The sequence below is a fragment of the Microtus pennsylvanicus genome, chromosome X (assembly GCF_037038515.1).
Source record: "Microtus pennsylvanicus isolate mMicPen1 chromosome X, mMicPen1.hap1, whole genome shotgun sequence".
NCBI lineage: Eukaryota > Metazoa > Chordata > Mammalia > Rodentia > Cricetidae > Microtus > Microtus pennsylvanicus.
Window position 1 is genome coordinate 44,701,884 of NC_134601.1, and position 16,952 is coordinate 44,718,835.

Here is a 16,952-nt window from a genome sequence, read left to right on the forward strand (position 1 = left end):
GTGACTTTCTAATTACCCTCTTAGACCTCTCAGCTTGTTTCTTCTATAAATTGAATGATGATCATGATCAGAATGATGATACCGACCTCAATACACAAAATGCTCAGTAATGGTAGCAACTAATCAGCCGTGCTCAGGGCACTTATTTCTTGGGTGGAGATAATGCGCATAGCTTTCTGATACCCAGAGTCACTAGGAGCAGAATGGTAGAACAGCCTGGAAGCCCCCATGCTTACTCTAGTAGCATATCTCATTCTAATTGGCCCTCCCTAGTTCAGCCAGTGCTGCACAAAGGAAGCCCAGGGTCTCTATCACCATGCCATTTCCCAGGAGATCATGACATTTTAGTGTGTACAGGAGGAGGCCCAGGAGGAAGGCTTCCGCAGAAAAGCCCTGCGAATCCCAGTTGTTCTACTTTTGTACCCCTTCAAGCTCCCCAGTATAGAGTTTTAAAAGGCTCTTGTTGAAGGGATTATAAGATGAGGGAAGTAGCTCTTCCTTGGCCAGCTCTCAGACCCCAGCAAGGCCTGTGGATATGGGCATCTGAGCCCTGTTCTCAGTAGGGATGTTTGGAAGGATGGAACCAGCTGGAGCTTTAGATGGAGGGTTAGGTTAGCAGAGTTAAGGATTCTTGCATCCCCAGGAATGGGGAAGATGGCCCTGAAACGACAATGAATGACTATTTTGCTGAGATCAGCTTTAAAGACCTTTCTGTCCCTCCCCCAACCCTCTCTCCATAGGAAAGAAAACGGGAGACTGTAATTAAGTTTTATTTCTATTTATTGCTACTTCTTTCCCTAATGTCCCCTATTTACAATAATTCAACTGCTTCACCAAAACTAGATTTTATGAAAATTTCTGGTAGTTGCTCAGAAGCATGCCCACTTACTAAGCAGGTAATCCTACCTGTGATGGGCACAGATGATCCTGTATCAGGAAGGGCTGCTCTTGTTACTGAAATCAAGGGGGTAGCCCTTTAATAGATGCAGTGATCTCCCCACCACCCTTTGGAGCTATGGTACTAAAACCTTTAGCAGAGCAATGTTGGGTATAGTGGAGCCTCCAGTGTCAAGCAAAGAGGCTTTTGCTTGTAACGATCCACAGAAATGACCATATCTGGGCCCATACCTGCATCTGGCTTGCAAAGAGGAAGTTGTGTCATTGGAAGCTGGGTGTAACCATCTTCAATCAGCCTGTGGGAAATCTTATTTGAAGGGGCCAAGGAACAGATTGGGGACACGTATCATATGTGATGTAGGCATTGTTTTAAGCTGGGAGAAGGTGCCGTTGAGTCTGAGTCACTTGGGAGGATATGATGTGGATGAGAAGAAGGAGCTATTTCATTGGAAAGCCTGGGGCCCCTCCAGCCTCCTCAAGAAGCCCACTGGTGTCCTGGCTGGTAGGCAGCTGGAGAGCATATATTTGCAGGTGCAGACTATCAGCCTGATGAGCCCTCCAAACGACCCATTTGAATCTTGACCAGGCTGAAGCCAAAAGAAGGGCAGGCATATAGTTCAAGTGTCATGGTGACTTAGTGGTCAGACCTCTAAAATGTTGAGAACAGTGGGAATGAGTATGTGTAGCCTCATTTAAGGAATTCTGGATTCACCTATATTCAGCTGAGGTCCTTTGAAACAGCCAGCTTTCCCAGAGCTATGAGATTGGTTTGAAACAGTGGTTTTTGGTGTTCTTCTTAGAAGCAGTGTGGCAGTGGTGTGGAGATAAAAAGGTTTGGGGGACCTTGGTCATGCGGCATGGCTAAGTCCCTTGGTGCCCCACTTGCATGGCCATAGTGGGAAAATGGGAGGCGCCAGAAGGGGCCATACTGTCAGTCATTGGTGGAGGGAGGGGGTTCAGGAGTGGGATATGCTTTTGGGCAGTCCCTTATCCTATCTGAGCCTGTAGCACCTTGGCAGTGCCTTTGGCCATAAGCCTCCCTGGTGAAGCGGGGCCAGATTCTGTACCAGTCCTTTGGTCCTGTGCTCCTATGGAAGGCCACACCCATCCCCGCAGTCTCTGCAGCCAGGGTTTAGCCTTGGCCTTTGCCATCTTCACTTCAAGGTGCCCCGGCCAGGGAGAGCCCCTGCAGCTGCTCCTCTGTGCTGGTCAGCTCTGCCTCATCACGCCCACTCTCTGAGCCCTCAAAGCAGCCAGAGTCACGTGGGATGTCCACCTTGGGTTCCGACACTGTATGCAACACGGGCTCCTGGCTGCTCTCAGCACCTTCTTCGGCCTCTTCACTGCCAGCTGCTGGGAATAAAGACAGAACAGAGGGACTGGGTCCTAAGATGATTGAGGGTGGAGGTGGGGGGTGGGGGGATAGCAGGGTGTTTTTAGAAGCCCTTGGGGCCTGGTCATGGACTGGGACCTCTGGGAAGTCTCCTGTAGGCAGTCAGCTCTTCTGACCTCCTCCACCACCTCTGCTTCTCTCCCCACTCCCAGCGTAGAAAGTGGGAGTGTTCCCAGGCCCAAGAGCTCAAACAGATATCTCCAGCACTGAGCTGAAACCAGGCAACCTGAACTTGGACTCTGGGACTATTAGACAGCTTCATGCAAATGCCTTGCCTTCTCTGGCCTTAATATCCCCTCTGATCCAAAGCGGGATGGGCCTGATTACCCCTATGAACCCACCCCCCCAACAAATTCTCCTGGAAACACCAATTCAAGTGTGGAAAAGCGCCTTCCTACTGCAAAGGGGAGCTCTGGGGCAGAGCATGGTCAGAGTACAGGGTCTCAAACGCCAGTGAGAACCTATGCCCGCCCCTAGCAATGGCACTCACTGTCATAGTCCAGCAGCAGCTCTGCAGCCGTGAGCAGCTTTGCCCGGTGCTGTGGGTCCACGATGTTCAACTCATTGAGGTGTGTCTCCCGCAGCTCTTTGAAGTCTTCCAGTGTCTGGTAGCCATTGAGCAGCAGGGTCGATGTGTGCTCCTGGGGGCAGAGACGGGCCATCAGTAGTCTCCATTTTAAGTCACCCTTGCCCGGAACCTTTCCCTTACACGTTGGCAGCTGCCCTCTTGGCCCCCATCCCAGTGACAAGCTTGCCTCCTTTACTCCCAGCCACTAATGCAAGTCCAAAACAAACCTCCAGGCCAATACGCTCCAGCAGTTCATGCAGAGTCTTGGGCTTGGGCCTCTTGCCTTTGCTCTGTCGGCGGCTGGGGCGCACAGGCCCCACAGCCTCCTCAGGCAGCACGTCCACATAGATGAATTTGAAAGAGCCCAGCTTGCCGTTGAGAAGGCCCAGCCATGTGCCCACAGGCGGCTTTTCTATGATCTGGATCACATCTCCTTTCTGGAGGGAAAAAGAGCAGAAGAGAAGGTAGAGGGGGCACTTGGCCTCTGCTGATCCTTTTCACACTTTGGCTCTAATTTGTTTTCTTTCTTTATGGCTGAAGCCTGCCAGGCTCTGGAGGGACCCAGATGCCAACTTTACCTGCAGTTTCAGTGAGTCGTGGTCATAAGGACTGGGAGTGAAGTCAGTGTGGACTCGAGCACGCCCACAGAAAGGCCCCATGTACGGGGGAGCAGGTGACTCCTCCATGAAGCTTCCAGAGCCTGGGCCAGGACTACAGAGTTCACTGCCTGCAGGAGATGGACAGAGAGGAAGCATATCTTTGTCCCAAGGCAGCTGGGATGGGCAGGGCCTCGTAGGGGCACTACAGAAAGCCCCCAAGGAAACACCCCAGTGACCGAAGCTGCACTCTTGCAGGAAGTGTAGAAGCGCTTCAGATCCACCCCCTCAGCAAATCTGGTGAAGCGTAGCTTTCTACCTCCAGGGCTTCAGACAATGAAGAGGTGATAGCTGGAGAGTTGGCTTATAGAGACTAAAGAATGGGCCCAGTAGGGCCAACACCTTAGTGAACAGGTGAGGAATGGGAGGCCAGATAGGCCAAGTGGCCCCCCTCCCCCACCACTTATACTTGGTGCCACCCGGTCTACCACACTCCAGGTCTCCTCATTCCCACTATATTGCTCCTTCCACATGGGAAGCCATAACTTGCAGATCCTTTAACTTTATTTTATAAGCCTTAACGTTTCGTAACAAGGTCTTAGGAAAATGCAGGCATACTCTCTGTACCTGGGAAGAGCAGGGTGACTGGCATTTTTAGTGGATTTCAGTGGGAGACAGAGAGAGGTGTCTGTAGAGCTAGAGAAAGGGTGACAAAAGTGGACTGAGCCTGAGAGGACTTCTTCAGGCAAGGCACCTCTGAACTTCTAAATGGTGCCATAGCTCAGTAAACAAAGATCTGAGGTCCAAGAAGCTGATTCTTTTGAACTGGAAGGTGGGATGCTTCAGATACTCAAGGGGCTGTAGCCTATAGGGTCCCTTGGGTGGCTAAGGACAGACTGGTTCAAGAGCACCATGAAGTTCTTCCTCTACTTGTGGGGCTTTCCAGGCCTGAGACAGCAAGTGGCAGCCCCTGCAAAGCAGATCTGAGTTCAAAAGTGGGCCACTTGGAAAATGGCTTCACTTCCTTGAGCCTCAGTTTCCACATCAGCAAAGTGGGGATAACAGTACAGCCCTCCCAGGTTGTGATGAAGATTTCCTGGGAAGTGGGTCGAGAAGGTACCAGTAAGTAGAAGGCACAGAGTCATTTCTCTTTCAACCCTTTCCCAGAAAAGGCCCTGGCACTGCCCCAGTCTTGTCCTTTTCTCCAGATTTGGCAGTTGGCCACTCCCTTCCCCTACTCACCTGTGGATGTCTGGCGGCTGAGTGCTGGCAGTTCGCGCTCCTCTTGCTCAGAAAAGGCTAAGCCCATCTTCTCTGGTCCAGGGCTGTCCAGGCTGCAGTCTGGAGATGTTGGGGAGGCTGAACCCTCCTCCAGTGTGTCTCCCTATAGGAAGAGTGTTGGAATCCCTGAGAAGCCTTGCTGTGGTGATTCAGGCCAGTCCCCCGTGCAGGGAGACAGGAGCATGAGCTTGGTTCAGATCACAGTTTTGTTACCTGCAGGCTCAGTGACCACATTCAGAATCTTAGTCTCCTTTTTCTGTAAAAATGAAGATGGCAGGCCCAGTTCTCCTATGTCAAAGGAAGAGGCCCCCAGGGCACTGAGTGGACATACTTTGTCAGTTACCAGTGTTGGTGGATGTGAAGACGAGGCCGGGGTGACTAAACTTGGGCTTGAAGCTGTTGCTATGACTAAGCTTGGACCTGGGGCTGTTGCCATGACCCAGTCAGGCAGACAATTTCGTCTGAGAACAACTGCCCACATTCTTGTGTGCCAGGCTGGCCTGCCACTTCATTCCATCCTCACAGTAGCACTTGAAGTTAAGTGCTATGGTTGGCCTGAGTTTCAAGATAGATAACTTTGCCAAGGCCTGTGGGCAATTGACAGCCAACTTGCCTGGCTCCAGAGCTCCCTCCCATCTCAGCTCAGTGCATCTGAGCATGGGGTTGTTTAGCAGCTGCTTCTCTTCAAGTAAAGGACTGGATGATTTGCCAGTTCCTAGTTTGTGAATGTTTCCTATCAATGGTCAACATCTGGGTACCATTGCATGTCCCTGGATGAGCCGTAGAAGAGATATCTAGGTTATTTCCATTATGGAGATCCTATACACACACATCAGCAACATGGGTCAGAATAACAGGTTGTGCTGGGATTAGGAGATGATGAATTTTGAAGATTTTTGGCATCACCTTTGTCCTGGCTAGTGTTATGTCAACTTGACAGAATCTAAAGTCATCTGAGAGAGGGGACCTCAATTGGGAAAATGTCTCCATAGGATTGGGCTGTAGGGTAATTTCTTAATCGGTGATAGATGGGGGAATGGCCCAATCTACTGTGGGAGGTACCATTCCTGGGCTAGTGGTCCTGGGTTCTATAAAAAAGCAAGACTGAGCAAGCCATGAGGAGCAAGCCAGTAAGCAGCACTATGTCATGGCCTCTGCATCAGCTTCTGCCTCCAGGTTCCTGCCCTGTTTGAGTTCCTATCCTGACTTCCTTGAATGATGGACTGTGATGTGGAAGTATAAGCCAAAATAAACCCTTTCCTTCCCAAGTTGCTTTGGTCATAGTGTTTCATTACAGCAATAGTAACTAATCAGGACAGGACAACCTTTGTTTTTAACACGATGTATTTGATTTAAAGTGCTCTCTCTCGCGCGCGCTCTGTCTCTGTCTCTGTCTCTCTGTCTCTCTGTCTCTCTCTCTCGTGTGTGTGTGTGTGTGTGTGTGTGTGTGTGTGTGTGTGTTTGGTAGAGTTAGTGATCAAACCCAGGGCTTTGTGCACGCCGGGCAAGTACTTGACCACTGACTTCTGTTAGTCTCTAGAAGTCGGTTTCTAATAATACTTCTACTTAACAACTGGCTTGTGAAATCCATGACAGTTAACCAACTACCCTCACAAGCTAGTTGAGCTGGCTCCAGTCTTCAGTATGCCTCCTGTAAGAGCCCCAAGCATAAGCAGCCCTCTGAGTGCTCTAAGTACGGGGGCTGTGCCTGTCCCCATAGCTCTCTGTATCACCTTCCTCCCGGGGCTGAAGGTAGCAACCTCTATTTTCTCTCCAGTCTCTGAGTTAATGAAGGTTCAACCAATCTATTTCTTTCTTTTTGTACAGATCTATTTTATTTTTTAAATTAGGTGCATATGTATGGGTGGGGTGATATGGGGGGGGGGCGTATATGCATGTCAGGGCAAGTGCCTTCAGAGTCCAGAAGAGGGCACTGGATACTTTGGAGCTGGAACTATAGGTAGTTTTGAGTCACCCACCATGGTTGCTGGGAACCCGTCCTTTGTTCTCTGAGAGAGCAGTACAGGCTCTTAATTACTGTGCCATCTCTTCAGCGCCACAATCTATTTGCCTTTCTGATGGTTACAAAAGTGACACCATTCAGTGGGAAGCACACTTTAAATCTTGAATTTGGATCTTTGCCCAGGCTGGCACTATGTAGTGTGAGCCTCTCTGGTGATGCTGGGTAGCAATGGCACCATAGCTTTCCCCATCAGCCACGAAGCCATGAGGGGAAGCAGATGACTCTCTACATAGTGCTGTGCTGCTAAGCTTAGCGGTGGGCAGTAGGTTAGGGTATATATTCTTGACTCATGGCATTTGGAATTTAGGGCTTATCAGGATGTTACCACATGGTAAATAGCGGAGCAGCTATATTTTTCTATTTTCCTGGAATTAGGCCTTTTTAGTCAATCCCAGGGGCGTCTTGCAGTCAGAGCTTTGCACTGAATACATATGGCTCAGGAGAGTTCCTCTTCCTTTCAGCTGCCATCACTCTATGCCTGTCTTTACAGAAAGCATCTCTTGCCCAGACTTTCATCTTTCCTCAAATCCATCCTTTCTTAGCCCCGCCTCCTGCTGCCCGTGACTGGTGTTAGTGCCCTGCCTCCTGCCACCACCTCCTTGTGATCATCCTGTTTGCACTGACTGAGCAGCACCTGCAGGTCTAAGTAGTGATTATCCATGTGTTCATGCTTGCTTCACTGCCAGAATGTCCTCCTTGGCCCTCCTTGGCCTCACCCCGCCCTTGGATTCCAGGCCTCACCATCTCCTCTGACAGGGCCTTCACCATCATCTTGCCCATCTTCCTGTTCATGGTTCGGGAAATGACGGCCCTCCACTTCTTTCCCAACTTTTTGCCACTCTTTCCAGAATCCTCTGGGGTAAGAACACCTGAGTCATCTTCTGGAATCTGTGATGACAAAGGAAGAGGTACAGGGGCCATGGTAACAGTGGCTTGGATCCAGGTCTTGGTATACAAAGAAGTCTTCAGGATGCTGAAGTGGGTGGCAGTGGTAGGCTTGAGAGCCCATCCCCCATCCCTTTTCTCATCAGGCCCAGTCCTGTTCTCAGACAAATTAATTTGTTATTAATTTGCTTTCTAATGTGTAACTAATACAAATAGAATGCTGGGGCCCAGAAGCTTGGTGCTGTGGAGAACTGGCCCTTCTGTGTTAAGGAAACTTTGTCCCAGTGACACTAATTCCCCCTATTTCCCCTCCACACTGTCACCCCCACTTCCCCTACTCAATATACGCCAGGAATCTCAGAAACTCACATTATCATCCAGGTTAAATTCCTTCTCGCTCACAACAGGGGAGCTGGGCTTGGATTTGGCAAAATCCTTGAAGCTGCTGGAGCGCTGAAGTGAGAGCTGGAAGAAGCAGAAATGCTGTCTGTAATCATTGGTGCTAAAATGACCGCCCAAGGATAGATCTTGTCTCCCTTCTGGGCACATACACCCATGTCAGGGCTGGGCAGGACAACATAAACCTTGAGGTGAAGGGACAAGATGCATTGTTCTTCATTCTATTCCTGGCCACAGAACAAAGGACTTCTGGCCTCAGGCACCCCATACCTCAGTGCAACCCCGCTAAACCCTAATTCCCACCAGCACCCGAAGTTTGGTTCAGCACTCTGGCATGGGAGAGTCAATGTACACTTCAGCATATATGAAAATGTCGTAAGTGAAGCGGGAGGAAGTGCCTCCCAAAAGCATTTCTTTGGCCTCCTCACTCTGGTGTGCACTGAGCCAGGTTGCTATCACAGTGACAGGGACAAACATATCCAAGCCTATAACCTGGTGAACTGATGTGCCAGGAACAGAAAGACAATCCCCCAGATGCCTGGCATGACACTTTCTAGAAAAACCACAGCAGAGGCTTACAGAAGGTATCTATAGATTTGGCTCATAAACGATGGGAACTAATTCAGTTCCAGAAAGCCACCATTTTCTCTTGATTCATCTCAGCTTTTAACCTTGGCTACTGATGTAAGAAGCTGGCCGGTGCCAACCTTTGCCAGAGTTTGGCCTTCCAGGGAGGGGCAATTGTTTGTGTTGCTGAGACTATCTTTAGGAAGTGATATCTAACTGTATCCATGTGTACACGCAGAGCTATCGGCCTGAAAACAGGACCAGACAGGTAACAGGGATAGCTGTAGACGTAGAGAGTTGAGGCTAAGCCTATGTCATGATAAACAGACAAGATCAGAAGACACACACAGGAACCAGGGTTCACAGATGGCCAGACAGATAGAGCGGGGATAGACTTCAGACACCCAAGATAAGGGCTTGAGGAACCAGTGCTCGAAACCCCCACTAAAGCCGAAGGTTTCACATCCTTCTTCCTACCAAATGGGGGCGTGTCCAGTGACAACCCCCCAGAGCAGGGGGCAATAGCCCTTGCCCCTCAAGCGCAATTTGTCCTGGCTCCCAGCAACTGCGCTGCAGCTGTCTGGTAGATTTTCTGGGTCTTGACCAAAGCTGAATCAGCAACTGGGTTTCGGGGTCACGTATTCCTAGAGGTAGTTGACCAGAAACTAGGTCAGCAGTCAGGCCAAGCAGAAACTGGCTTCATCCGGGGCCACACAGGTGGGTGTCTGGAGCCCTGGTGGGTAAGTTTGCTTTGTGATACCTTAGAGGCCTGGAAAGAGGGGGCTGTGAGTAGGTCTACAGAGAGGGCCATCTGACCATGGGGTGATTTCCATGATTCCCATGCATCTCCTCCGTCCTTAGCAACCCCCCCCCACTCTTCTTTCCTCCTTTTCTTGCTTTCCCCTCTCTCCTCTCCTTTCCATCTATTTCCTTTTCTTGTATGGTAGGATGCAGCTGCCTGGATAACTTCCCCCTCTTATTGCATGGAAAAGAGGGAACAGAGAGAGGGTGGGCACCAGGCTGGCTTGGGCCCAAGGAGAGCAGGCTAGGTTGCTATTTATAGGCAGATGGGGCCTATTGTGGCCTTCCCTCTATAACTGCTTAACCTAGCCTCCAGAGGAGGCCGAGAGTCGCCCTGAAGCCCCAGGGACTGGTGAGGCTGGAAAGCAAGCCAGGGGGCAGAGGTGGGGTGGGAAAGTTGGCTTTGTTAAGGAAGAGTAAGCTCATTGGTGGGCCTTCTCTAATCGCACCTCTTTCTCCCAGCCCTTTCCTGTTATTAATTAGCAGACTGGGAAGCTGGGAGGAGAGGCCTTCGACTCCCAGGCGCCTGTGATAGCCCCTCTGTCTTAGCTTAAGCCCAAAGCAGGGGGAATAACCCAAAGGGGCCATGGAGATAATTCTAGGGCTTGAACCCAACTGGCCAGTCCTTAGTCCAGATAAACAAACAGTATAAGCACATGTTCTTCAGGTGGTCAGCGGCAAGAGTCAGCTAAGGTGGTCATTTACCAGGCCTTCCTCCGTCCTCAGGGGCAGGCGCAAATATCCTGGCTGACTTTTGCTTACCCTGGAATGGCTCAAAGATAAGTTGAAATCCATGAGCTCATTTTTTTAAAAAAAAAATTATCTGTCCTCCCGTTGGGATGAAGCCAGGCTGGGAATTGTGCAGGCAAGGAGGAAGTACCATGTACTGGTGGCCTCTTTTTCAAGTCTAAGGAGAGCATGTGTGGGCGTCTTGGAAACAGCTATACTTCAGGCATTGGGCGTTGCTAAGTTCAACTCTGGTATGACTCTGGTACGTGTGGCGTCAGATGACTTATTTAACCTTTCAAACCTCAGTTTCTTCTTTTCTGCCACTGGCCAGCTGTGTAAGTTACTATTTTCTCTGTGCTGTCGTTTCCTCATTAGTACAATGAAGACAAAAGCCTCTACTGCACTGAGCTGTTGTCAAGATGAATAGAGTACCCATCCAGCAACTGGGAACATCTGGCATATCTGTCTCTTCTAGAATGCTGCAGGTTTATGTTTAGCCTTTTGTATGACCCATCTGCAAACTTTTTGTTTGTTTGTTTGTTTTGAGACAGGGTTTCTCTACGGAGCAGTGCCGACTGTCCTGGAACTCACTTTGTAGACCAGGTTGGCCTTGAACGCACAGAGATCTACCTACCTCTGCCTCCCAAGTGCTGGGATCAATGGTGTGGGCCACCATGCTCAGCCTCATCTGCATCCTCTTAACCTGGACATTTTCCCACCTAACACACTCTCTGCTTCTAGCAACTGCCAGAAAGAACTCTTTAGATTTTGGTTTACCTAGACACAAAATAAATGTCCATCAACTGTAGAATGGGTTAATTCTGTCCAAGTCATGCAAGAGGACAGTAACCAGCAATGCAGCTGTCTCAGCAATACTCTTTATTCCAAAAAATGTGAATAAATCTCACCAACACACAGTTGATGGAAGCTGGTTGACTTTCCCCAAAAGCATGGCACATAATTCTCCTCCACAAAGTTCAAATAGTGGAGGGACTCATCTATGCTATTGGAAGTCAGGAAAGTGGTTTTGGGGAAGAGGGTAGGTAGGGTTGTGAGAGAAACTTCTGGAATTTCAGAAATGGTGTATTTCTTGAGCTGAGTGCTGCCTACTTGGGGAAATCCACTTTATGGAAACTCACCATATGGGCATCATACTCAGATTTAAAAAAAGTGGTTTCTACTCCAATTTCCAAGGCAGCACCCCTACAGAAATTCTCCTCTGATCACCCCTCATAGCTTCACACTACCCTAGATGGCTCACCTTCCCTGTATCTTCCCCAAATGGCCCGCTAAGCTACTTCAGTGATCTAGGCCCTAGCCTCTGCCTCTGTGTGTATGTGAAACCATCAAGGAAAGGTTAACCAGTACCCACATGCCCAATAGCCTGCCGGCTTCTTCCCATGCGTCAGCCTACTCCAGCATGACCGAGTTCATATTACATCCCCACCTCTCAGCAAAGGAAATGGAGACGCAGAGAATCATCTCTCCAAGCGGAGTCCCACGACTTATAGTGGAGACCCAAGAACAATGCACTCCTAAACCCAGGCCCTGGGACTTAACACTGGAAGGCCCTGTGTGTTACTGCATCTGTGCCACCCCATAGCCAGGGCAGTCACTCCCATGCCAAGATAGAAATGGACCTAGCACAGGGCCGACTCCGGGTGCTGTTCGCCTGGAGCCACCAGGAGAGCAGGTGGGGGCAGTTGTGGAGGAATGGGCTCAGGCAGGAGATGGGATGTTCCTCCACTTGGACCTGGGAAGCGGCTGAATGAGAGTGAGAAGCTAGGAGTCATTCGAGGTGATGTGACGGTGGTTATGCTCATAGCTGTTCTGGGAAGCAAAGCAGAAAAAGCCATGGAAGGTCCTTGTTAGCCATGCCCCTGAGGAGAGTGGGGAGACAAAAGTTGAGTGTCATTTATCTGAAATACCTAGGACCAGTGCTTGTGTAGCCCTGGCTGGCCTCTAAGCTGCTATGTAGCAGAAGATGAGCAATATTCAAGGTAGAGGATGATGCCTTTACCTCTTCAATTAATATTCACTACTGATTACATCTGTGGCTACCATATTCAGTTTATGTGGTGCCGAGGATTGAACCGAGAGCTTCCTGAGTGTCAGATAAGCACTCTAGTGACTGAGCTACATCGTTAGCCCCTCCAGTATTAAAAATTATAACATTTTCATATATAGAATGAGGTATTTTGACAGTGGGACATCTAAACATGGATTTCACATATTCCATATATATATATGTGAAATCATATATATATATATATATATATATATATATATATATATATATATGAAGGAAATTTTATATAACACTTACAGTGTGCCTGTGTTGTGACTGTGACCTGTTAGGTCAGGTGTGGAATGTTCTACTTGTGGCTGACCTTCAAAATCTTCCAGAGTTTGGGGCATTTCAGATTTTCATGATAAGGCTGCTCAGCCTGTAGTGAGACTACAAAGCATGTGTTGTTGTGGTGTCCTTCTAGAAGTGTGACATGGGGAACAGTGTTCCGGTAGTGGGGAAGATATGAGAAGAACGAGACTGGAAGGAGGCAACAGCCTAGTACTCAGACATGAGCCTAGGTCCCTTTCCATTTCCCCTGGAGGGAGACTAGAAAATAGGGGTTCATTGGAGAAGTGCTGTCTTTAGGGGAGACAAGTCCAGAACAAAACCCTCTCTATTTCTTAGACCTTGACACTGACATTTGATGGAAGATACTAGCAAAGGAAATATAGCGCGAACCTGAAGATTGTGCGGGTGTCCACAGGGCAGCTAAGGGCCAACCCTTCCCATTATGGAGAATTCTCCATCCTTTATGAACCATAACAGGCGCATTGTTCTGAACCTCCTGTCCCCAAGGCCTAGCTCCTCCTCTGTTCTCTGGGCTTATCTCTTAGTCCCAGGTTATCTGGGTATCCCCAACAGAATGCTTTCACAACAATTATTCCAGTGATCCCCACCTCTTGAGATCAGACTTCACCTTTTCTTCCAGAGGTGGAGAACCTGAGGCCCTCCAGAAGTCAATGACCTGTCCAGGGTCCTAAGGCAGAAGGCAGGATTCCAACTCCACTTTCTTGCCCCTCCCCCCATCCCGTTCTCATTGGCAGAAGGAGATGGGACCTGTGGGAGAAGCTGCTTTTGTCTTTGTTCATTCTCTTCTACCCTAGTTGCCAAAGGGAAGGGACTTGACTTCAGTCATCTGACAATCAAAGATGGAGCTGGCTGTCTCTTGGCCTGGGAAGATGCCACATCTTCTGGAAGTTTGGTTGTGCTAAGGGCACTTTTATACTATGGGGTTTGGGTGTGGAGAGGCAAGCTCATCTTGGCTCCCGGAGGCTGGTATAGGCTCTGACAGAGAAGTAAGGTGCAATTTGCATGACTACTCTTCCCCAAAGGATGTGAACTGAAGATTTTTCTAGAAAAGGCCTGGAGGAATTCCCAGAGGCCCATCTGCTAAACACAGTATCTGGGTAATTGGAGCCAAGAGAGAGGAAAGGGATTTCTTGTTCTGTGTGCCTCCAGGCACCTCTGCCTGAGGTAGATTAGGGTCCCAGTGTCACAGTGTGAGCCCTTTCTTAGACTCTTTCGTCCAGCTTGATTCTCCTGTGGTTTGGGGCCTACCAGTGTCTACACAGCAGTCTCTGTTTCCCTCATGAGCTAGAGAGCAAGGGGAAGTGGCTTGGCCCTGAGGAGTGGCAGCCAATGGCAGGCCTTTGGGGCCTAGTTTAGGCGGGGAGGGGGGCTGGGGGTTGACAGGGCCCTGTGTGAAGATTCACAAATCTCCCCCTCCTCCACCTACTACCACTGCAACCTTTGCGAAGCAGCTGAGGTGGCGAGGAGTACAGTCGAAAGTGGCAGCCACCCAGATCCTCAGAGATGGGACAGGATGCACACCCTGGTGCTCTGAACCTGTTTCTCAGCTGTCTCCCCCTGCCTGGGAACTGACGAGGGGGCTCCCCCATAGTGTACCTGAGTTGAATCCCAGGAGAAGCTGGTAGGGAACAGTGAGAGTCCTGGGGCCCCTAACTATGGCCTGAGTGCTTGGATCTAGGCCTGCTTTGGAACGTTCCCGGGCTCTCATTGGACACGTAGGTCAGACTGGATGGTTGCCTGAGAGAATCCTACCATCAAATTCACTCTATACACACAATCAAAGTATAACAGAGTCTTTGAGAATCCTTCAGTCTAGCTCCTGTCACAGGAAGACGAACACCTCAGCCATCCATGACAGCTGCTGCCTTCCTTCCCGGCCTTTGAAATCTCCCTCCCCTGGCAGCATTTTCCTCCTCAGCTCTCACACCTACTCACCGTGTCGTCAGCTCCAGTTCGCATTTTTCAGATGTTCTCCCTGCCCAGAAAGAACCCGTATAACCCTCCCGAATCCCACTGTGTTTTGGTGGGCCCTACTCCGGAGTCTGAAAAGCACCCATTGTCTCATCCCTACTGGCCTGGGGAGCTGTAGTTGGTATGCGCCTAGTGGGCAGGGGTATGGCTTCTGCCAAAAAGTAGGGAGCCTGGACCACCTTGGCTGGGTAGGCCAGTGGGGCCTTTTGAATGAGAAGGCTCCCACGAGGACAACACACTTGAACAGAAGTGACACAGAACCAGGGTAGAGGAGACAGAACCAAGTACGCTCTTGGGACTCAACTTGGGCACTGTATTTTGTAATTCTCAAACTGAAGTCTGTGGTTCTAGCCCTTAAGTCATTTAACCTCCTTATTGTAGGGTTGTAGTCTATAACTTTAGACTTCTAAAAGTTCAGTTCGTAGCACTCTATGCCAGAGTTTAAAAAGTGTCTTCCGTACTTTTACTACTCTAGTGACCGTTGAGCCCATCCCTTTGCTTTCTAGGGGAATGGTCCTCGCCTACAAGCTCAATACACAGTCTCGGTTCACCCCCCCCCCCCAGCAAGAGTTTAGGAGGGGATTGGTGGAAAGTGTGAAGGAGGGCAGGAAGGAGTGAGTGCTCAAAAATGCTCCTCACCTTTTTCTTCTGAGTGGGCTCCTTGTCACTGGCGTTGGAAGGTTTGCGACGCAACATGGTCCTCTACTGGGATGATGCCCCTGCTCTGTTCTCCAAGATGCTGAGATGCAAAGGTCTCTTGCTCAGCCTCGCCAGCACTGGTCGGGTGGCACGGCATAGACTGAGCCTCCGGCTGCCACTTTTACTGCTACAATGGCAGCTTGTGGGTGCGGGCCATGGACACCCAGCAGCAGCAGGAGCAGTAGCAGCAGCAGCATACAGGAAACCTTGCCACGTGACCTGCTCTTACAGCAATCATGGCCCCTGCTGGCCTCTAGGGAGGAAGGAAGTCCCAGCTTCAGTCTCCAGAGATTCTGATGCAGACAGATCTTGAGTTGAACAGTCAGAGAAAAGCCCCAATCCTGTTGTCTCATGCCATTCAGCAGCAGTTTTTTTCTCTCTGGATGATTGAGGCTCTGGCCTCACTGACTAAACGTCGGATATCAGAAGGTGAACAATCGCTCTGCCTGTTGAACAAATGCCCCCAGTCAATTTGCAAATTCCAAGTTATTACTGCTATCACAGTTACCATTATGGTCACCCCTAGGACCACTATCTCTATGGCCATCACTACTGCTACCACTACCAGATAGTCACTGCCCCTACAATCATGACTTCTACAACTGTCATCCCTTCTGCCATCCTCACTGCTCTGAGCACCCCTTAGCCATGATCTTAGCTGCCATCTCCTCCAACATTTCCACCGTTTCTATCATTCTTATCGGTGTCATCCTTGCAAACATGGCCTTCATGATGCTCTTGGTACCACAACCTTCAATAGCCCTGCATCCACAACTCCTCCAGCCATCATCCCAGAAACAACCCACATTCCCATCATCAGCACACATCTGGCTCTCATTCTAGATGAGGCGTGCCTACACTCAGCACCTCTCAGCTGTTACACAAACTCAGATCGCAAGAACAGCTGAGAAACATCTTTTCAGGCAATGCCGTGTCAAGAACAGGTGCCCCAACCGGGTGATGGTGGCGCACGCCTTTAATCCCAGCACTCGGGAGGCAGAGGCAGGCGGATCTCTGTGAGTTCGAGACCAGCCTGGTCTACAGAGCTAGTTCCAGGACAGGCTCCAAAACCACAGAGAAACCCTGTCTCGAAAAAGCAAAAAAAAAAAACAACAAAAAACAAAAAACAAAAAAAGAACAGGTGTCCCATTCAAAAGGCATTTATCAGATGCCTGTGCACCACAGCCATCTTGTGACTTATGTGCAGCAGACGATAATGATGACAAGGATGATGCTGATGCGCCGTGCTTAGGACCTAACCCATGGCTTACATACATCAGGTAAGTGTGCTACCCTTGAGCAATTGCGGGAGATGTTTACATACTTTCCATGACTCCTGCTTACTACAAAGCAACTGGTATGCATCATATACACTTTGGCAAATACAGATAAACAATAAAAAGAAACTTCGAAAGTCTCCGTAATCAGCTTGCACACGGTTTAGAGAAATATCCTTTACTGTCTTTCAGCATCTAGCACCTCTGTTTAAATGTAAGTTTACTTCTTGCAAAAATCATACCGTATAGGAAGCAGATCATTGGTTTGGGGAGACTTGGAGAGTTGAGAGGGACAGATCACTAAGGACACATAGAACTTTTTGGAGGTGATGAATTTGTATGCTATTTTGATTGTAGTAATAGTTTTATGATTGTATGTTAAAGCTTATCAAGCTTTATGTTTTAAAAGTTTACAGTTTACTGAAGTTCAATTATACCTCAGTAAAGCTAATTTTAAATGAAAAAACCACATTTCACAAACCGTTT

At 49.2% G+C, this 16,952-nt stretch overlaps 1 protein-coding gene across 2 annotated transcripts; it reads right to left on the reverse strand.

Moving 5' to 3' along the window:
- Positions 1 to 762: 762 nt before the first annotated feature.
- Positions 763 to 15,381, reverse strand: Sash3 (SAM and SH3 domain containing 3). 2 transcript variants are annotated; one of them, XM_075957894.1, is made up of 8 exons: positions 15,130 to 15,381; positions 8,013 to 8,108; positions 7,500 to 7,646; positions 4,697 to 4,838; positions 3,437 to 3,585; positions 3,086 to 3,295; positions 2,781 to 2,931; positions 763 to 2,247 (listed from the first exon to the last, which is right to left on the reverse strand). In XM_075957894.1, exons 1-8 carry the CDS (start codon positions 15,184 to 15,186, stop codon positions 2,057 to 2,059), a joined length of 1,143 nt encoding a protein of 380 aa, XP_075814009.1. In that variant the 5' UTR covers positions 15,187 to 15,381; the 3' UTR covers positions 763 to 2,056. The 2 variants fall into 2 exon arrangements, with proteins under 2 accessions (XP_075814009.1, XP_075814008.1); XM_075957893.1 differs by having other exon boundaries at positions 763 to 2,250; positions 15,130 to 15,375.
- Between the last annotated feature and the right edge of the window lie 1,571 nt (positions 15,382 to 16,952).